The sequence below is a fragment of the Canis aureus genome, chromosome 2 (assembly GCF_053574225.1).
Source record: "Canis aureus isolate CA01 chromosome 2, VMU_Caureus_v.1.0, whole genome shotgun sequence".
Taxonomy (NCBI): Eukaryota; Metazoa; Chordata; class Mammalia; order Carnivora; family Canidae; genus Canis; species Canis aureus.
The window spans coordinates 29,502,360-29,526,178 of record NC_135612.1 but is presented as its reverse complement, the minus strand read 5'-3'; the positions used below and the strand labels follow the sequence as shown (position 1 = coordinate 29,526,178).

General features: G+C 36.1%; 1 protein-coding gene across 10 annotated transcripts in view; it reads right to left on the bottom strand.

Annotated features, from left to right (window-relative positions):
* The window catches only part of WDR41 (WD repeat domain 41), a 206,119-nt gene that overhangs the window by 115,379 nt on the left and 66,921 nt on the right, over positions 1–23,819 (bottom strand). For 2 of the 10 annotated variants that reach the window (XM_077867466.1, XM_077867474.1), the window contains exon 1: positions 5,095–5,154. The exons of the other annotated variants lie outside the window; for them this stretch is intronic. In XM_077867466.1, coding sequence (XP_077723592.1) covers positions 5,095–5,139 — 45 coding nt within the window. In that variant the 5' untranslated portion in view covers positions 5,140–5,154. Of the gene's footprint in view, positions 1–5,094; positions 5,155–23,819 lie in introns of those variants that run through there. 10 annotated transcript variants of the gene reach the window in all.

The following is a 23,819-nucleotide window of genomic DNA, read 5'->3' as shown; positions in this document are numbered from 1 at the left end:
AATAAAGAGATATATCACATTCATGAAATGGAAGACTCATTATAATTAGAGTATCAATTCTCCCCAAATTGGTCGATAGTCTAATGCAATTCCTTTGAAAATACTAGCAAGGTTTTTCTCACAGCCAAGATTATTCTAAAATCTATATGGAAAGGCACAAGACCTAGAGTAGTTAAAACAATCTTGACAAAGAAGTGGGAAAAATTCTTCTATGTTAAGGCTTACTATATAGCTAGAGTAATCAAGAAAGTGTGGTATGGGCAGAGAAATAGACACATAAACCAAAGGAACACAATGGAAGACCCAGAAATAGATCCACACAAATATGCTATACTAACTTTTGACAAAAGTGCAAACCCAATTCCATGAAGGAAGGACAGCCTTTTCAATAAATTATGCTGTACATCCAGAAGCAAAGAGATAACCTTGACTTAAACTGCACACCTTATATGAATATTAGATCAAAATGAATCACAGATTTAAATATAAAATATGAACCTATAAAACTTTTAGAAAATCATCTAAGAGAAAATTATCAGGATCTGGGGCTAAGCTCAGACTTGACCCAATGATCCATAAAAGGAAAAACTGATACATACAGTTTGGATGAGTCTCAGTGAAAAAAGCCAAACCCAAAAATCATATGGTATTTGTCTTTCTTTATCTGACTTATTTCACTTAGCATTATACTCTCTAGGTTCAACTATGTTCTTACCAATGGCAAGATTTCATTATTTTTTATGGATGAGTAATATTCCATCTTGCATGTATGTATATACATGTGTGTGTATACATATAAATGCATATATGCATACACTGCATCTTCTTTATCCATCTATCAATGGATGCTTAGGTTGCTTTCCTATCTTGGCTAATGCAGACAATGATGCAAAGAACATAGGGGTGCATATATCTCTTCAAATTAGTGTTTTCAAGTGTTCAGTATCCTGAAAAATGGTACTAGATACATGAAAGTTTTGAACTTCTGTGTACCAAAAGATGCTATAAAAATACTAAATAGATAGGGATGCCTGGGTGGCTCAATTAGTTATGTCTGAGTCTTGATTTTGGTTCATGTCATGATTTCAGGCTCATGAGACTAACTAAGCCCCATGTCAGCCTCCGAACTGGGCATGGAGCCTGCTTAAGATTTTCTCTCTCTACCCCTCTGTGACCCCTCTTTAAAAAAAAAAAAGAGTGAATAGATAACCACTGGAAAAAGTTATTTGTAATACCTAATACCCTCTAAATGGACAAAAAAAATGAACCCAAAATATATGAAGAGCTACTTCATATAATCAGTAAAAAAAAGACATACAACCCAATAGGAAAAAAAATACTCAAAAAAGCATTTCACAAAGAAGTGCAAGTAGCCATAGCATAAACAGATGAAAGATGCTCATAATCAGATAAAATTTCAAATATGCCAAGTCGTAAGAACTTAAAATTCTGGTAATATTAAGTACTGATGTGAGGTACTAATACATACACACTGCTTTGTGTGGTCTAAATTAGTATAATCACTTTGGAAAGCAATTTGACACTACCCAAAGAAACTCTTCCAGATATGTGTATGGTCATATGTTTATAGAATGGATAAATCATAGCATATTCCTACAATGCAGTACTATATGACAATGAATATTAATGACTTACGGTAGAAGCTATAAAACCACAAAAAATATATATACAATATAATTTTCTTTATATAAATATCAAAACCATGCAGAATTAATCAATATATTGTTTAGAAGAAAAAATATGTCAAAATGGTGAATAAGGGATCCCTGGGTGGCACAGCGGTTTGGCGCCTGCCTTTGGCCCGGGGCGCGATCCTGGAGACCCGGGATCGAATCCCACATCGGGCTCCCAGCATGGAGCCTGCTTCTCCCTCTGCCTGTGTCTCTGCCTCTCTGTCTCTCTCTGTGTGACTATCACGAATAAATAAATAAAATCTTTAAAAAAAAAAAAAACAAAAAAACAAAATGGTGAATAAAAGAAAGCAATGAAAATTCCAAGTCAGTATAATGGTTAACCTTAGATAAGGAAGGGATGGGCATACAAGGTATTACAAATGTTGTGTGTGTGTGTATATATATATATATATATATACACACACAGACACACACACATACATATATATGACATATAGAGAGAGATAGATATAGAGGTAGGCACATAGGTAATCATAAAATTTTTATACTTCAGATCCTAACGTATTTTTAATTAATATTTAACTTAAAAAGACTTTTTATAAAGAAAACAATCATACATCTTGAATTCTCTTTCTGTTTAGGAGAGGAAAACTTAACCATGGTTACATTCTTAGTGGATTATGAGTTATTTCTTTTCAGTGAGTATAAAACCAAGAACAGAAAAGAAGCAAGGAAATTAAAAACAGAAAATTCTTATATAAGTGCTAGGCAACAACAGACAGCCCACCTTTCCCAGAAAGTCTGGCCACACAAAGGGCCTCTGGAAACAGAGCAGATTGGTGCATTCACCAGAAGAGCCTTGCTGATCTGTGCTGTGTTCCCCAGAGGACTTTGCCCTACCGATTTTTACATCATTAGCCCTCTTAGGATGGGCTGAGGTCACTTCCAATTTGAAAATGACCTTGGATCACAAGCTGAGGTTTTTAATTTGTTTACAGTGATTATTAAGCATCCTGAGGTATGATTAATAAATCTTCTGCATAGAGAAATAAGTTTATTGCTAACAAAGATGGTCCTTAGCATAATTCTACTATTTATACTGATGCAGTGAGTTTATTCCACAAACTAGTTTTCTAACACATTCTAATCTCATATTGCTTGACAGCAATAAATTGGTGAACTAATAAACAAGACACAAACTGGTTAGTAAACTCTAAATATGGAATGACTTTTCTCTTTTCCAAATAACATAGTCACTGGGAAAAATGTTTTTCCTTATTTTCCATATTATCTATTATCATAGAAAGAAAAACTTAATTTTTAAAGTTTAACAAATTGGGGCTAAGATTCTATAGGAAGTCAAATACATATTCTGCTTTTTGTAAAGGGATCTGTGAGAACTATTGTTTTTCTCTTAGAAGAGCTCAAGAATAAATAACAGAACATGTACTGAGTTGCTACATATCATAATTAAACATAGTGATGTGCTAGTTAACAACTAGCTACACAGAGGAGGAAAAGCCTTGATTTGTAGCATTTGCCGATTTCAACAGTGTAAATACTCCCACCAAGGCCTATTTCTGCTACAAATTTGATATTAACTAAATATGGAGTTCAGAAGAAATGCACAGTAGCACATCATTATCTAGTATCTTCACCATAAAGATAGAAGAAACAGATGTAAATAACTTTAAGGGCATAAATAACAAGAAAATGTAGCACAGTAATTAGGAAGTGATGTTTGAGCATTTATTACCCTTTGTTTTTTTGTATAATTTATTTTAATGTTTATATAATTTTATTTTAACATATTTTAAGAACACAGCTGAGACCTTGTTCCAGCCTATGACTGATAAGACTACACTCTAGGTAATGTGCCCAAACCAGTACAATTCGTAAAAGACAGAATTCAGTATATGAACACGCTCATATATATTCCCATAAACTCATGACCCGTATATAGAAAAAAATTCTAAAATTCTCCTATAAGGTGTCTGCTTGGTAAATTACATACACAATTCAGTGACAGCTACGTTAATGGACTCTTCTGCAAATAACAGATATAATTCTCAGAGTTTACCCCCTATTCCAGCCCCATCAGACACAGCAATGTAACATGTAATTTCTAGATTCCTAACAAAGTCATCCAGTAGGCCTTAGAGAACTCCAATATCATTCCCTCTCTGTCTAGTCAGTGAACAAGACACAAGGTAGCAAAGGGGGGAAAGAGAGAATCCCAAAGGATCCCTTCCACATTAATTATGCAAATCACAAGTAAATTAGACACTAAAAATTTAAGATTGATTGAAAGGCTTGCTCAAATTGCTTTAACTGTGATTCATATACCAATCACACAAATTCATATGTTAGGTTGTTTAAAAAATAATAATAATAAAAAGATGGAGAATGGAATAAGATTATCTTAATTTAAATGTCAAAGACATGGTTGCTGAAGTATGAGTCTCTTACAGTGTTAGCACTAGCCCATCAGATGTTAACAAAATCTGATATGCAACAGTTTTACATATCCCCTTGTGGGAGAAAGATCAACTTGTGATCTGCTTTATAAATCAGCTACAGTGTAAGAGTTAGGCTACTGTAGCTAAATGGCTTTTAGATATGCTTCCTGTTTTAAGCTACCATATTTACAAATGAAAGCTTTTTCAAACCACGGCTTTTAATATAATTTGCATATTTAGTAATACATTGATTAAAATTAAACACGGATTATTGCAATTTATTTCAGAAACAGATGGGATGCATTAAGTGAAAAGCCAGAGCTTTTAAACAGAACAGACTCACTGGCTGACTACTGATGAATGATGAACACAAAAACTTTCTAAATTGATAAAAAGGAAGAAAAAAAAAGCCCTTTGTGCCCATTTCCTTTAAAGGCTTTCCTGACTAGTGACTCCATGAAATTAGTAATAAAGTTAATTTAAAATGAATAATGTATATCAAAGGTATGTATCAGCTTAATGATAGCAGATTTGTCAGAAGAGAAAAAAACAAAAAAACGCTTCCATGAACTTTGAATCTTCTGGTCTGCAGAGAATGTGTCCTCAGGTTTTCCTAATTAAACCCAGATTTGATAGGGTTCACCAGCAGATGGCATTCTTCCATTACATACCCTCCTACTGGACTGTTGATTTTACAGTTTCATGAAACTTCACCAGCTAGTGTAAATTAACCATGAACTCACTCCCTGGTAGAGATAGTTGGGTTATTGAAATGGCATATTCTCAAAATAGTCTTGGTCACTGTAAACCTGATTAGATTGTAAAGAGAGTTCATTTTTTTCTCTGCTCTCTATCCATTGCTGTGCTGTTTATCTTTCACAGAAGTTAATATTGTTAATAAGTTAATAATATTATAAGAATACTGTATACATCTCTTATGTTAGCCCCTTGTCATTTACGTCATCAAAGGTAGAACTAACCTTTGCCTCATCCCACCTCCATAGTAGTGTGATGTAATTCATCATGTCACATGAACATGCTTGTTCCATTTTGAAAATAACTTTCAGGGATCCCTGGGTGGCTCAGCGGTTTGGCGCCTGCCTTTGGCCCAGGGCGCGATCCTGGAGATCTGGGATCGAATCCCATGTCAGGCTCCCGGTACATGGAGCCTGCTTCTCCCTCTGCCTGTGTCTCTGCCTCTCTCTCTCTCTCTCTGTGACTATCATAAATAAATAAAAATGTAAAAAAAAATTAAAAAAAAAGAAAAGAAAATAACTTTCACATATAAGCGTTTCATTTTATAAAACTTAGGCAGTTTCCAAGTTAATTCAGCAAATTCTGGCTTATTACACTTGGCTATCCAATTCTTCTTATTAACTTGGGCAATTAATTCTCAGAATGCCATAAAAGAAAACCTATTCAAGTAGATAGAAGATTTATAATTTAATTTTCATACATTTTTTCCTCCTGAACTTTTGTGTGTTATACATGAAAAGGGAACCTGATCCATAACATTTAAATAATATCGTATTATTCAAAACCTTTACTAGATAGTACAGAACTCCTATAAGACTCAAATTCACTAAATTTATTTGAACTATACTGCTGAAGGTAAAGTTGTACTAAAATCAGACTAGTCTTAATATTTCCTTTTTTTTTTTTTGTTTTTTAAAGATTTTATTTATTTATTCATGATAGTCACAGAGAGAGAGAGAGGGGCAGAGACACAGGCAGAGAGAGAAGCAGGCTCCATGCATCGGAAGCCCGACGTGGGATTCGATCCCAGGTCTCCAGGATCGCGCCCTGGGCCAAAGGCAGGCGCCAAACCGCTGCGCCACCCAGGGATCCCTAATATTTCCTTTTTAATATAAATGCTAATTATAAGCTCTCAGGATAGGCAAAACTGGGCAGCTTAAAGCATAAATTGTTCATTTCATAATAGATCAATGGCACCTATTTCGAGAAACCAAATGAAAACAATTTTTATATACAGTTTCTGATGATTTTGTTTCTTAAAAGCACACATGAATACAAAAAACAAAAAAATTCTTTCATCAAAATCGTGACTACAGTAACACCATGCTGTGAAGGTTTTCTTTTGGATTTTTTTTCTGTTTTTAAATGTAAAATATTACCAAAATTACCTCCAGCTTTTTCAAAGTTTGATTAAATACTCAAAAGTACTTAAAAAGTCAGTTCCCAGTTTCACTGCTATGGATTACTCTAACATGAAGTGTTTGTCACCTATTGTGAGTTGTGAAAATCCCCCTGTATCCAATGTGTTTTGTTTGGATTGAGATGGCATGCAGTTGATGGCTGTGACCTTCATGGTGGCTTAGATCCCTGGCTGGCACTGATTTTTGATTTAGTGCCGATCTGCTGCGCTTGTCACAGGCTGCAAGGTGCTTTCCATGCACTAATGGAACAGCTCAAGGGCAGAGGGGCCCTATAACTGTCTATCTCTTACCAACCACGGGCTAAATAGAGAGGTGAGTTTTCTACATGTGAATGACAGACTCAAAGATTACACGCAGGAGGTCATGCAAAGTTTTAAAACCTGCTCAGACTTCATGAAAATAACAAGCACATGCAAAGTGCACACTCTAAGGTTATTCTGCTTGCTAATGAATATGTATTTGCACCGTTAAAATGGAATGTTTAACACAAATACTGATAATATATCTTCATTTGGTGCCAGGGAACTAACAATCAGTTGATGTGTCCTTCGGTTCAACTATAGTTGTTAATAAATTCTGCTACTTAATGATGTCTTCAACAGAAAATTGCATACGTCCAAATTTTTTCCTTCTAAGAAAACACAAAATGGCATGATAATTGTCACAGAAAGAGATAAATTTTGAGATAAAACAGAACATGTTGGCCTATGTATCATTTTGTTTAGGTATTCTGACTACTGAAAGGTATTCCACATATTTAGGGGGAAAAATCAGGTAAATATTGCATCCTAAACCTACATATGACTTGCTCTCACCTAGGTGAGAGGCTGGTAAACATATGGGTGGTATATCTGCAAGTGACCAAACCCTATTCATCCTTCAAAGACTTGGCTCACGTGCTGCCTCCTCAAAGAAAGTCTTCATTCTCCCAAGAAGACATCTCTCCTCCTTTGAATTTCTTACTTATATTTGACTTGTGCATTTCTTACTGCTATTATTGCTCTTTATCTTGTTTTAATAGATATTCTCTCAGTTCCTGCAACAGACTATAAGCTCTTTAAGGGCAAGTACCACATCCATTTTATCTTTAAATTTTTTTAACTTATTATTATTATTATTATTATTATTATTATTATTATTATTATTTTTAAGTAATCTCTACTCCCAACATGGAGCTAGAACTCAGGACCCTGAGACCAAGAGTCTCATGTTCCAGTGACTGAGCCAGGCAGGTACCCCCATTTTATCTTTAAAACCATTACCTTACATAGCCCTGTGCCTGATACATTGTAAGTGCTCAATACACACTTGCTGAATGAATCAATGAATGGCAAATACATGACTACAACATGGTAGCAGTCTCCTGTTTTATGAAATTTCAAAGCTATCAGATTTTATCATTAACATAAATGCCTGATGACTTTGTAAACCTTCATTTCTTCTATCACCACATACAGGTCAATGGCCCCTCTAACATTCAGAAATCTCACTCTGGAGTTTCTGATTTCTCTGACTTTGCCTCTCATCAGCAAAACCACATGCTAGTCCTTATTCTCATCTAAGACAACTCTACAACCAGGCTTGCCAAACCAACAGTACCTTACACATACTATTCAGATCCATTCTGTTTATAATGGATCTTACATTATATATATTATATCACAGGATATAAACTTAATCCATTTCTGACAAACTTTTGAAACCATCCCATGTTTCAGCTATGGCCCTTTGAGATGCTAATTTTCTCTTTGTGGGCCTACTATGCACTAGGCACTAAAAGTTAATTGAGATAATAATAAAACTTTTCAGGGTGCCTGGGTGGCTCAGTCAGTTAAGTGTCTGCCTTCAGCTCAGGTCATGATCCTAAGGTCCTGGGACAGAATTCCACAATGGGCTCCCTGCTCAGTGAGGAGCCTGCTTCTCCCTCTTCCTCTGCTGCTCCCCCTGCTTGTGCTTGCTCTCTGTCAAATAAATAAATAACATCTTTAAAAAAAAAAAAGAATTCAAAAAATTCCCACTCTCAGTAGATGGCTTCTGATTCCCCTAAACATAAATTTATTCTTTTCAAAAAATAAATAAATAAATAAATTTATTCTTTTCTGCCATTCAAGACAATCCAGTTGAAAAATGTTGATAGGGCACAGCCCGGGTGGCTCAGCGGTTTAGCGCCGCCTTCAGCCCAGGGCCTGATCCTGGAGACCCGGGATCGAGTACCGCATCAGGCTTCCTGCATGGAGCCTGCTTCTCCCTCTCCCTCTGCCTGTCTCTGCCTCTCTCTCTCTCTCTCTCTCTCATGGATAAAGAAATAAAATCTTAAAAAAAAAAAATGTTGATAAACTGTATCAAAAACATATATTTTAGAATAAGAAAATCTTGATTAGGATCCCAATTACTCCTCTTTCTAATCATGTCTCATTGGGTGACTTAATTAATCATTACATGTCTAACTTTTCTCATCTATAAAATATGCATAATATACCTATCTTTCAGGGCAACTGTAAAGATTAAATAAATTAGCACATGTAAAGTGCAAAGATAGCACCTACTACATAGTAAGTGATCTTTTCTTCTTTCTCCCTATGGGAACTTTATTCAACCCCTAAAAGAGATGGACCAGACCCTAATGTTTTTGTTTTTGTTTTTTATGATAGTCACAGAGAGAGAGAGAGGCAGAGACACAGGCAGAGGGAGAAGCAGACTCCATGCACCGGGAGCCCGATGTGGGATTTGATCCTGGGTCTCCAGGATCGTGCCCTGGGCCAAAGGCAGGCGCCAAACCGCTGCCACCCAGGGATCCCAGACCCTAATGTTATTTTACAAGGCTGCCACTTCAAATCCTTAGACCTGAACCAATGAACAACTGATATAATAGTTTAACCATCAAACTGCATTCACAATACAGTTACATTTTGCATGTCAAACAGCCCATTAAGACTTCATAGATACTATTCAGATGATCTACATAGTTTTATCACCACTTTTAAAACTTTCAAAAGCCTCCAGGTCAATCATCTCACATTCTGAATGACCTAACTTCTTTGTCTCCTTTGCTGACAGAAATTCCTTTACTGCCTCTTTCTCCAGGGGGTGGCAACCCACCCAGGTTCTACTCTTCACACTTGTCTCTCATCTCTACACTTAATCCTTCCAGTGAGTGTATTTACTCTAATGGCTTCAACAAGCAACTCTATGCCAGTGATCCCAAAATGCTGTCTGCAGTCCTGACCTTGGATCCATGTTTCAGTCTTCAGATTTACCTGCTTCCAGGGTATGTATGCCCTGTTAAACTGCCATCTATTCAAACGTAACTGGCTCATAACTTATCTCAGCATGCCTTCCTTCAAACTACCTTTCTTCTTTCTCTCTTCCATCAGAGTAGAAACTTAGAAGTAATCTTTGACTTTCTTTTTTAATTCCCACTAGTCAATCCACCACCAATTTCTTTCGTTAAGACATCATTCAAATCTGACCTGGGCCTTCTGCCTAGAATGAAGCAATAACCTGGTACTTCAGTGCTTTTCAAATCCTGGATGCTACAATACTTTCATATTATAATATTTCAAAATATCTATAATACTTTGAAAAAAACTGTATTCATGGATTCTCAGCCACTACAGGCTTACTTGTCTCCAAATGATTCTCATACACAACAGATTTGGAACCACTGTTATAACTGATTCCATGTCTCTGGTCTCTCCAATTTCAATAGCCAAAGTGTATTTAAATTTCATCATGGCACATCAGTGATTAGATCTAAGTGATTAGAACTTTCTAATCATTTTCTACTGTCAGAAATTCTAATGGAATTTCTGCTGAAATTCCTCTGCCAATGCCCAAATCTCCATAATCTAGCCCCACCCTACCTTTTGGTTGAATTCTTAATTTGACAACTACAGTGTCCTCAATCTTATTCCCATTTCAATTCCTTGGTTCACTGCTTAAGCCATTCCTTGATCATCCCACCAACTGAAATACTACCAATCCTTCAAAATGAGCTCCATCCAACTTCTCATCATATGTCCTCTGGTTATACTACTCCCCTATACTTTTCCCTTTTCTGTCTCCTATTGTGATGTATGACAGCACCTTGCTGTTTCATAATTTTTCTTGAATCACGTTTTTAAAAATCTTCTGTCCATAGGTACATACTGTAAATGTTATTAAGAAAAAAACTAAGTCAAACGTTTTTTCCATGTTTCTCTTCATAATACCTCAAGGTACATTAAAGGTGCTCAAGAATATTGTAATTAATAAAACTTCACTGAAAGCTTACTACAAAACAGATGTACATACTAATTCATTTAATCCTCACAACCACCCTAAACTCAGTTTCAGATGACAAAATACACAGAAAGGTTAAATAACATACCAGTCTTAGTTCACAAGTAGAAGATTTTCCAAATTGTAAGTCTTTCCAAAGCTTATTCTCTTAACCAATGCACTGCAGAATCACAGATCATTAGCACCAGAAAAGGGGCTTTAGTAGCCATCTAGCTTATCCACCCACTATTAAGAAGGTATTTCTTTATGTATTAATCTTCATATATTTGTTCACTTAAAGGTATCTGTTCTCTAACTTTCCTGTGTGTCTTTTAGGTCTCTTTTGAGTCCTATTTATGTTGATATTATAAAACTCTTCAGAAGACTCTAACTGTATGTATGCATTTTAGTTGCAGTGATGAGTACCTAACAAAATATTATGACAAAAAGGATGCCAATAAAAACTCCCCCTAAAAAAAAAAAAAAAAAAAAAAAACCTCCCCCTAAACCAAACTGTCCATATTGAAAAGCTTTAGAGCAGGTCAAGGCACATTTCATTTAAGGTTATCCTTTACAGTATTTCTGGGTCTTTTCTACCATTTTTAAAATAGGATTTGTTAGTTCAGTGAGGGATATGTATGTGCCTGCATGGGCACTTGTGTGGTTAGCTGGCAGGGGGCAGGGAGAACCTATGGGCTAAAAGTATATTCTTTTGAAAGCAGAGTAGACATCAAAATGTGTTTGTGTCAGGGTAGTGACTTGTTTTCTATCCTGTTTATACATTGTATACTTATGACATACCTCTGACACACAAAGCTGTTATACCTCAGGCTGCATGAACTGACTGCAATCAAGTCAGTGCATGATGTGTTTAGGCCTAGGGGTCAGGTTTTCCTGACAGTCAGCATGTTCTGAGGTGCACCAGAAGTCACCAAAGTTAAATGGCACTCCATGTGATAGAATGAGACATTTCTATCAGCTAATGTCAATGGGAAAAAAATAAGTTCCAACATTTAGAAGAGAGGCCAATATGGTAGCACTGAACCAAATTTCATATCTTGGACCAGACACTTGAAAATTCGAGCCCTATTAAAATGCTAAAAACAAATGAGGTAGTGAGACAGAGTCCATTGCTCTATTTATACTGATAATGGCTTCCACGTACTTACTGGTGGCTCTACTAGAACAGGTAATAAGCAGCTCTAGATTTTTCATGGTTTGGAGTTTTGGAATAGCATGAATAATTGAAATTCGCAGATAATACAAAAATTTAATTTTAGTCAAGGTATGAATCCATCTCCTCCTCAATGAAGCTTTCATATTAGCTAACAAACAGCATCACTGACCAGCTTGCATTTCAGCTTTTAGTTTTTTCTGTACATCTTCTAGGTTCTTGGGTTAAGTGTTAAAGAGAGCCAATAGAAAAAAGAGAGAGAGAGAGAGAGAGAGAGATCTGCAATTCCAGCCTGTCCACCATGACAAACTACTATATATGCATTTGCAAGATAGCTGGCTGATGCTGGAGTTGAAACAGGACCACACTTCTCATCCTCACAGAGCTACTTAACCCATAACACATGGCAACGTTACAGCTAGTGCAAACCCCTCTCTCCAAGCAGTGGTACGGAACATTTCGTGAATGGAACTACTTTTAATCACTTATAAGTGGCATCTTTACAGATGAATTATGTACTGAAGTAAATATGATACATTTACCCTAAACCAGCTAAAAAGAAATAACGGTAATAATTCAAGACTAGGAACTATTGCTATTCTGAATCACCTAATAAGATTCTTGTTTAAAATAAAGACTTCCAAAATTTCCCTAAGCAGAGTCTGACTCAGTAAGTTGGGGCCCAAGAATTTGTATTTTAGTAAGTACCCTCTCCCTCTTCCTTTATTCACCCACTACTCCATCCTACTCATCCCTACCCCTACCCCAGTTATTCAGCTATGGAAGACCCATGGTCCACACTTTGAAAGTTACTGCCTAGGGCATGAAAATAGAGTAGGATATCCCTGCATTTGGTTCCAGAACCAAGAGATTTTCTTTTTGTTTTTCAGGTCCCACGACCGCAGGTGAGCTGAGCCTGAATCAGCTATGCTGACACAGAGACCATGTTAAAGATCCAGTATACACTTCCTCTAAAGCAAGAGGTGATGAAAAGTGTTCACTCACAGGGTGTACAGAGGTTTAAGGTGTAGTCTCGAGGGCTTCTTAGGGGCAGGACCAGGCTCACAGATAATGAAATGTACAAGAGAGCGATGCTGTCCAGCCAGAATATGATTCTGCTGTGCTCTGATTCACGCAGAACAAGCAGCTGCTGAGGCCAAACCATGACAAGGGCTATTTTTGCCTGTGACATTGGACAATTTATTCAAGAACAGTTCCCCTTTGTGCCAGGATTTCCACTGTACAGCTGCAGAGGTTACTTAGTCCTTGGTTCACCTGCTGTTTAAACTTTTTCAAATGCCTAAAATAAAGCCAGTCATTATGGTATGGACTCGTAATGAGAACTCTGCTATCTAGAAACAAAATCTTGTGTTCCTATTTCCTCTGGTCCATATATTTTAAGAATAGTCACTTTGTGGCAGCTGTAAGTTATCCAAATAGTAATTCCTGGCACAAGTACTATGATTTGGGGTAGAAGATGATTGCCTTTAACATTCCCAGAGTTCACATGGGTCTTTGTGAGGATTAAATAATGTAATGCCCATAAAAGCATTCTGCATACTCTCAGATGCCATGAAAGCACTGGAAATTATTAAACAGTATGTAGCAGAAAAGATTTAAACTGTAAACATCCAATGAAGAAGATTAATCTAATATAGAAAGAAGTCCATTTACAGACTGTCCTCTATGAGAAAATTCCCCTCTGTGTGCTTGGCTTCCCCACAACTAATCTGGGAATGTAACAGTATGTGTTATATGTGCTAGATTTCTGTGGATTGTGGCAGAAAAACCCTGAGGAAGAAAACAAAATTTTTTTTTTTTTTTTTCTTTTCACTCAGCAATAATAGACTGTAATGTCATGGAGTGTTTCCAGTGCAGGGGCATCTCATCAGAGCTCCCCAATTCACTGTGCCCTGCCTTTCTCTGGTTCTTTCCCACTATTCAAGTACTTTGACATGTTGTGGATTATGCTCTCAGGTTTTTTCATCAATTTAACACTAAAACTCCTGTGAAATATTAATGAAATAATGTTTAAAAAAAGAAAAATGTTCCTACAATACTGCAACATTTTAATGCCTCATTAAAATCATTAGCAATGCTAATACTAAAGAACTTACTTCATCTTTCAAGAAGCCAAAAAATAAATCATAATAAAATGTTTGTTAATGTTACATCTGGAGAAATAAATTATACAATGCCTTTCTATATAGGCTTTATATAGTCTAAAGATGACACACTAAGGTCATACTATTAAGTACATGCAACTATTTTTTTCTACGGAAACTCATATTGTATTATTTTATATTATTCATTAAACACTGTGAATATTGTTTGTGTTTTTCATTTATGAGAAAAATATATGGTGTGCCTATCAACAGCCAGGGCTCTCATGGAACTGAGGTTGCAAACAATGACATGCTTCACTGACCTGAATGACTTACAAAAGCCATTTATATTCAGTACTCTCATTTATGCTATCTTTAAAAATGAATAAGAGACATATATTAATAGCAAGAAACTGGTAGGATGATTGCATCACTAGCCATCTCTAGACTTATTGCAACACTTCATTCTCCATCAGTTGAACTGACATGGGAATGTAAATGTCGTATATAATAGTCATATAAAATTTTACTACATGAGTAACTAAGGCAAGTGTGACAGTTTCCTTCTCTTTGTTGACCAACTTTTACTTGGAAAGCAAAAATATTTAATGACATCATAGACTTCTACCTAGTTTGTTATTGAAGGAAATCTCTTATCATCAATTGGGCCAAGCAGCAGAGCAGTGCTCTCTTAAATAAATCTACATATCCTGAGTGAGGGGGGATTGCACAGTACAATACAGCCTCAGCAAATGTGCAGATCCAGAAGATCTTGGGGACTTCCTTTCTATTTCTGAATAATCCAGTGTGTAATCACATATGTAAGACAAAGATGTTAAAAAAAAATGATATAAAAACTCCATTCATAAAAGTGTTCCCATATCTCCCTAGATAAAAATAAGCAACAGGAACCTAACCAAACCTAGTCTCTCAGGTACAGCTATTTGATAGTGAATTCTGCTGAAAATTAATACTTGCTAACAGCATGATTTTTACTTGGGCCTGAATTCTCTCAACCTCTTCATCATGAGCAGTACTATTTCAATGTTTAAGGGTGAATGCTGAAAATAGATTTATATTGTTTTCTCATGAAAATACATAATACAAATATCTATTACTTATTATTAGTGATTATAATTGTCACTCTGATCACTATAGGATTGTTTTCATTCAATAGAGGAGACATACAGGCATTGAGGAGAGTTGCTTACAAATGAAACCAAAATATATTATTTGGAAAAAGCAACACTTATCAAGAAGGTGGGAGGGGAGAAGTTATACTTTACTGTATTATGTCATATAATTTGTAATATATCATAGATATTGCTAACTTTACATCGGTATGTCTAACCCACAGTGCTGAAATTTTATATAAGCATAACTGAGCCATTTAAAAAAATACATAATCTTATATTCTTAAACTCTAAGTATTTAAAGGTATGAATTCCTAATTGGAGAACTTAGTTTGGAATTTTTGATTCGAATTATCATTTGGCTGAGATCAATAGTTAAGGATTTTTAAAAATCACATTATTTAAAACATAAGCAAGCTCTAAAAATAATAAAATCATTTGTTAAAAACTTCAGTTACATCTTCCTTAGCCATCCGTCTCTTCAGAGAGTAAATTAATTGTTCCAATCTAGTAAGCAACAAAAGAAATAGTCGACAAAGGGTGAAATATGAACATCAATGGTGGGTTTTGAATTTACCCTATTTATCTTGAATGTAAGATCTCATGACCCACTAAAACTCAGTTCACAGTGTTTTATGAAAAATAATGGCTGAAATTGAATGTCTTAATTTACATTTAATGCAATTAAGAATGGTTTAAATTATGACTGATGAATAGCACACACAGATGTCAGTCAGTTTCATCAGAATAAATTGAAGTCAGTGTCAATGAATGCTCTGCTGATAAATCCCACTTTACATAAAATTAATAAAAATAAGGAAATATAATCCTTAACTAATTGCAAAATGGTCTGGAATTCCCCCTGAATTTGGTGTGGGGGGGGGGGGGGGACTTATGTAACTGAGAAAACCAGATTATTTGGAAAAGTGTTTTTTGTTTTTGTTTTTTGTTTTTAAATAGTCAGTGCCCCTATCAGTAAACAGCCCTGCAAAGTTATAGGATATAAACTTCTAAACTGAATTATGCAAATATTTGTAGTAGGCAAAAAAAAAAAAAAAAAAAGAGAGAGAGAAGAGGAAGAGGAGAAACTGGAGTAACATTTGTAAAATAGATGCATTTGGCAGCACCTGTTTCAGGTGGCTGCACATCCATATTTCCTTAATCAGTCTAAAGCAGAATACTGGATTCACATCTTGGTTTATAACCCTTCTCCAAGTTTTTGCTGGAAATGATGCTCTTCCCTTTCAATGTTTTAATGCCAAGCTAGAAAGACCAAGGACTGGACTGCTGGCTGGTTCTCAGCTTGCAGAGAGCACTCTCTTCCTCCATGGTAGACCCTAAAGATTTGTGGATTGGAGCAGATGTTGCTGCTTTTGAAGTTAATAGAAACTTTATGGACCATTTTTCACTCTCTCTTCCAGGAGCAAATGTCAACCATAGTTTTTATCAAAACCTGAATTCTTGGCTCAAGTACTAATTGCCACTAATGTGTTTAAATCCCAATTCTCAGTGAAAGGGGGAATAGTGTTTTACCAATGGAAAAAACTGGGTTAATATTTGCATTCTTAGTGCCTGAATAAGCAAGAAAAATCTAGGCTTCTCAGTCACACCATTTGGCAAGCAACCATGGAAGGCCTAAAAACCAAGTTTCTTTAAGTTCACTGGGTTAGTGTGCTTGAGATGAAATGAATGTTGAAACTTGAAAGAATATGGAAAGCTGTCAAGGGAGACAAGCTAAAAAGATGAGAAAGTTCACTTTATAAAACTACAGTAATAATAACAGCAGCCACTATTCCTATATCTATTTGCACAGCACTTCAGAACAATGTTAAAAAATTGTGAGATATACTATTTTTAATGTTATTCTACCCATTTCACAGATGAGTGAAAAACTCAGAAATTAAGAGGTAGGGATAGCTAGGAAGCAGCAATACTAAATGTGAATCCAGCTCTTCTGATTCCATATCTTGTGTTCAATTTTTTTTTAAATGTATCTGCTCTAGGTACATCATTTAATAGCAACTTTAAAAATTCTCAAGAGTATTCAGTAGTCAAATGGCCAAGAAACACATGAAAAAGCACTCAACATCACTAATCATCAAGGAAGTGCAAATTAAAACCATAATATCAACTTACAACTCTTAGAAAAACAGATATCAAAAAGACAGGAGTTAATAAGTGTGAGCAAAAATGTGGAGAAAAGGGAACCCTTGTCCATTGTTGGTGGGAATGTAAATTGGTAGAGCACTATAGAAACAGTATAGAGGGTCCTCAAAAAATAAAAAATGCAACTATCATAGGGTCCAGCAATTCCACTTCTGGGTACATATCCAAAAGAAATGAAATTACTATCTTTAAGAGATAACTACACCTCATATTCATTGCAGCATTACTCACAATAGCCAAGACATGGAAACAACTTCAGTATCAATGGAGGAATGGATAAAGAACATGTGATGTATATACATAAAATAGACTATTATCCAGCCATAAAAATGAAGGAAATCCTGCCATTTATGATGACATAGATGAAATTTGAGGTCATTACTCTAAGTGGAATAAATCAGACAGAGAAAGACAAATATTGTAAGACCTCATTTATATGTGGAATCTAACAAAACTGAACTCAGGACACTTGGGTGGCTCTGTAGGGTAGGTATCCAGCTCAGGTCATAACCTCAGGGTCATAAGATCAAGCCCCATGTCCAGCCCTGCACTGGGCATGGAGCCTGCTTGGGATTCTCTGTCTCCCTCTTCCCTGCCCCTCCTCTCTCTCTCTCTCTCTCTCTCTCTCTCTCACACACACACACACACACAAACTGAACTCAAAAACAGAGTAGATTGGTAGCTTCTAGGAGTGGGGAAGATGGGAGAAATGGAGATACTTATCAAAGAGTACACTTTTAAGTTCTGAGGATCTAATGTGCAGCATGGTGCCTATAGTTAACAATACTGCAGGGAAGCCCAGGTAGCTTAGCGGTTTAGCACCGCCTTCAGCCCAGGGCGTGACCCTGGAGACCCGGGATCAAGTCCCAGGTCAGGCTCCCTGTGTGGAGCCTGCTTCTCCCTCTGCCTGTGTCTCTGCCTCTCTCTCTCTTTGTCTCTCATGAATGAATGAATCATGAATGAATGAATAAATAAATAATGAAAAAACAATACTGTATTGTATATGTGAAAGTTGCTACAAGAGTAAATCTTAAAATTTCCTACCACAGAAAAACAGTAATTATGTGAAGTGATGGATATGTTAACTAACCTTATGGTAGTAATCATATGTATATGTATCAAATCAACATAGTATACAGCTTAAATTTACACAATGCCATATCTCAAAAAAACTGGGAAAATTTATATAAAAAATAATATTCAGTAGTTGTTGCTACTATGTAAGAGCTATAACCATTAAAAATGTTAGTTCAAGAGGGTTTTATTTTTTCATGTTGTGGACTTTCAATCCAATTTTGAACTCCTAATATCTGATAAAGAATATTGAGTAATTGTATGCATTTCCCAGTGACAATTTTTACCTAACCATTTTCCAATTTCCTGACATAGTCTGAGAGTAGATGAAGACAAGACCAGTGTTGAGAGTAAAGTAATAAGAAGTCAGTCATCTAAAGTCCTGAAAATTTTGCTTACCAAGAAACATCTTCCCTACTATGCTGAAATTTTACCATTTCAGAAACATTTACTTGAACCAAGCCAAAGTTTCTCAAAGCAGCCAATTTCACTTAAAAAAATCCCCCCAGTTAGTTTCCTACATTTATTTGAACAAAGTATCTGCTGGAAATTGAGTTTTTCAGTAACATTAAGTATTTGATTTTCACTGCATATCTCTTTGATTAGATTAATCCAGTCCCAAAAGTAATAATATAAAACAGGGTCTCTATGTGAGCAAAGGAGTGAGCAGTTCCTATGTATTTCCTGTGCTTTTTTTCTTCCTCTCTACTAATCTTCCTCTCCTATCATACCAAATTAAAAAAAGCATTTACTAACAATTGCACTTAGTGCCACAGAGCCACTGTTCAGGTATCAATGCCCTCAAAGAATTTACAGTAAAAGTTCTCTTCCTATCTAGGATAGAGCTGTTTTCGCTATTTTAGCTGAGCTACCTACAAGGCTTGGGGGGGGAGGCATCCAAAAATTCATGAGATCTTAAGAGACTAAACCAGGCACAAGTCAAGTATCTGCCTTCATATACTGAAGATTCTCCCCATCTGATTGAGTTTTCCAGAGCATTATCAGAACTCTCATAGACTCCATTAAGCACAGAAATTACCAGTTATTCAACTTTATCCCTATTCTCTAAACTTACAGAAGGGACTCACAGAAGAATTAAATATATAACTCAACCCAAGTTGCTAAATGCAATAGATCTTCCCCCTACTAACTCTTCATGGGACTTTCCTTCTTTTTCCAATAGGCTGAGAAAATGTTCTTTATGCAAGGACAAACTTCCCAACTAATGCCTGCCCAGCATTGACTCCAAAACTCAAAGATGCATCTCAGCAGTACTTTAAGAAGTAGGAAGGATACCTGGAGTGGGGGGGAATAGATCAAAAGAAACTGATTCGAGAAATTTCCATTAGAACTAGACGTGGTCCATCATGCAACATCACACACACTACCCTTCCCCCGCCTCAACACCTCTCTGAGCAACATTCAAATAAATTTGTGGAAAGATACTTATAACCTTTGTTAATTAACCCAATTTTCCTATCTACCACTACAGGCAATTTTTTAGGACTGAGAATCAAAGCCTCATTATTGCTTGCTTCCCTCATCTATACTCCCCATCCCACCTCAAATAAGGAGACATTTTACAATAAAGTTTCTTTTCAATTAAAATTCCTATACACTGATTGCATTTATTAGTTAAATGGCTTCTGACTTCACCCCTTCCTTCACCCCAAACTCCCAGAGACACATCAGGTATGGAGCCAGCAGTCAAAAAGAGAGGAGGTCAGACACTGTAACTATTCATTGTGGGTGACATATAAGCCAATAAACACTGTGTAGGTTTTTTATGTACATTTTTTCATTTGACTTTAAGGGATCATTACTCAATGTTATTTCTCATACTGAAGAATCTATGTTATTTCTCATACTGAAGAATCTAAGGCTAATGCTTTGACTTGATTTTAAAGACTGAATTTTTTCTGCTGGTATAAATAGTATGGACACAGTAAAAGTACTTGAGAGAGCCTAATGAACCATTTCTTACACCCCATTACCTTTAGTCTGATATGACTGAGAGTGCAGGCACTAATTATCCTCTCTTTCACAGACACCGACATAGATCTACAGTAGGTCTTAAAACACAATTTCCCGTACAACTCAACACTTCCTTGCATAACACATTCCTATATTTTTCTTCTTGTTGCAATTTAAATGAGAAAGTCCAAGTTCTTGTCTTCCCACAACTTTTCAAAATATACAGGGCATATACAATTAATGATACTTCTTAATCTCCAGAGACCAAAGATAAAATTATGCACAATTGAAAGTGAGGAATTTTTTTAATTACAAAAATCACATTCCATAAAAGCCTCTGTCCATAGTAGAACAGCCTAAAATGCATTTAGGAAATTAAAAAACAAAGATGACTTATTTCCTTCTATGATATATGAATGAATTTATTATATTGAACCTTCTTTATCAATATATTAAACATATATTTGGTGTAATGTCTAATGTAATGAACAGTTTCTCCTCACATTATACCACCTTAATTTATGAAAGAAATACTAATTTCTCAAAGAAAAGGAGTCAAAGAATAAACTTTGACACCTATACCAGATTTGATTTAGTGAGAAATGAAAAAGAACTTCACAATGAGATTATTTAGAGACCTAAGAAATGTATTTGAATGTTTATGGTTCTTTAATTTATGCATTTATGAAGGATATGTATAACAGCAAATAATCTGCTTTTAGCATTTAAGCATCCTTCCATATTGCATGTTGAATCGTTTTAGTGAAGATTTTAATGGCAGGAGGGAAAAGTCCTTCACCTCATAGAAGAGACTAAAAAAAAAAGTGTGGAAGAACGCATCTTAAAGCAGAGACCTCAACTGGTGTGCCTGAGTACACCAAATGAGCTACATGTGTGCAGGTGTACTCAAGATATTGTAGCCCTTAAGGCAGACAAACAGGAGCCCCTAGTACCAGTTGTGAGAAGTACATTCATCCTGATATGCAAGATTAATATTACCATTTTTTTTCTGTTTGTCACAATGTAGAAAAAGTTGGAAAGCATTGCAAGAGAACCTTCCGGACTCAGTAACTTAGCTGTGGAACTGAGACTCCTCATGGAATGCATATATAGAGATAGGGAAAAAGTACAAGGTTAGTACAACATCTATTTTCTGTACCACCTGCCATATTTTAATATAGTTAGAGAAGAACCTAAAAAATGCATCAAGTCTACAGAATCCTTGATCCCAAGGACTGTGAAGTGACAAAGCTCAGGTCTGTAGCTCCCTGGATATTCAGGCTATCCAGACAGGCAATCAGTCAGTTATATCAGATCAAAAGGAGCTTCATCAAATGGATGAAGTCTTCCTCACACCAGAGACAGAGATTTAGTAGCCCCCTCCCTTAAACCTCTTAGCACTTTGTACATACTTCCATTGCATGTCTTGAACAGTATATAATTATTTGCATGTGATAAAACACATCCTTACTCTCTTTCCTTCCTAGAAGAACCCCTTTGTCTGTGTTCTGCCCCATTCCCTCCTGTCTCCTGGAAATAATGTTCTCTTTTGTCTTTCTTGCTTCTCCTGCTAGTCCCTTTCCTTTACATGTAAATGTGTACAGTATTCCATATCTTTAATCACCCCTTCCCCAACTTCACATCTCCTTCTAGATATCATGTTATTTCCCTGCTTCCTTCTATATCAAGTTCCTCAAGAAAATACTCTATATCAGTCTTAACATTCTAGCATCACATGTACTCCTGGACTTTCTCCAGTCTAGTTTCTAGCCCTTGACCAGGACAAGGTCATTTATGATCTCTCACTGCCTATCAGTGACCTACTTGACCTATCATAACTATTCCCTCCTTGAAACTCCAGCCTCTTATTCATTATCTTAATTATTCACTGCTTCTTGATTCTCTTTCACCCCTAGGTTCTATGAGCTCTCCAAGAGCCCTGGACACCTCTCTTTACTCCTCTTCCTTTTCCTATCCTTTAAGAGTGAGTGTTGGCTAGATTTCTGTTCTTAGCCTTTTTTCTTTTTCATATCTCACATTCTTCCCAGGCAGTTCTACTTGGGTACTCTACAGGTACCACACAACTCAGCATGTCCAAAACCGCACCAATTACCTTTCCTCAAATGTCACACCCTCCTCCTCTCCTATAATCCCTACTTCAGTTAATGGCACCACAGACAAATGACTCAAGCCAGAAATTTGTCATTAGTATTAAAGTTACTTTTTAAAATGTGCTTTTAAAGTTAGAAGCAACAAGAAATTGACCCAGGATTACACAGTAGGTGGGTACAAAAAGGATACTGGTATTTCACAGACCTAAAGAAGAGATAACAATGGAAATGATGGAAAAAGGACAACACAGGGGACTTCAGGAGATGATCCTCTTTCCACAGCCTAATTATAAACAGAATTCCTAGGCTCTATCTCTCTACATTCTAAGTTTCCTTCATATTATTAAGGAAAGGACTATACTGGCCCAGCCTAGGTCATGTATCACTTGTAGGTCAATTATGGCTCCCACATTGGAATAATTAATTTGCAACCCATACAGCCAAAAAGTAATTGGTACCACAATATAAAAATTTCCCCTACAAATCAATATCCCTATTCCGCCCAACATGCCCCCAACAAACAGAACAAAATAAAACAAAACCAGAAAAATGGGCAAAGGGTATAAATATAATTTTCAAAGCAGGAAACAAATATCACCAATAAAGTATAAGAAGTTGCCCAATCTCAGCAGTAATCAAGAGATGCAAATTAATTTTAAAAAAAGAGAGAGAATAATTTCATATTAATCAGAATTATAGTAATTACTAGGTGTGCTAACATTAATGTTGCCAAGGATGGAGGAAGTATAAATTCACCTAAGTATTTCAGAAAATACTTTGGCAACACTAAATTAGGTTGGCCATAACATTATACAATAACCTTGAAATTTTACTTCAGAGTTTTACCACAGAGAGGGTTTGCACAAGTGCACAAAGAGATACACATAAGAAGATACAATGCAGCATTGTTTCTTTTTTTTTTAAAGATTTTATTTATTTATTCATAGACACAGAGAGAGAGGCAGAGACACAGGCAGAGGGAGAAGCAGGCTCCATGCCCCAACATGGGACTCGATCCCGGGTCTCCAGGATCATACCCCAGGCTGCAGGCTGCGCCAAACCGCTGCACCACCGGGGCTGCCCTGCAGCATTGTTTCTAATGAAAAGGTGAAAGCAACCTAATTATCTCTCAGTAGAGAAATAGCTAAATAAACCATACCTTATTCATGGAATAGAATAAAATGTAGTAGCAGTAAAATAGTACAGTGAAAATGAATTAACTAGAAGTATGTGAAATAAGGATAAACATTTTTAAAATAATTTTGAGAGAGAAAAAGAGTCCTCAAAGAATGACTTCTGGAATGATAGCATGAGGAGCTCCACTAACTCACTTTCCAGTGAAACTGGTGAAAATTATTAAAAAGCAACTTCTAGGGCCTCTGGAAATGGTCCTAAGGGAAACAGCAAATGAAGAAACATCTATTCAAAAAAAGAAAAAAAAAAAAAAGAAAACCTATGAAAATTCATTAAGAAAGGCCAGAGTCTGTGGTATTTAAACTAAAACTGCTCCCTCCCTCCCACTCCTAGCTTA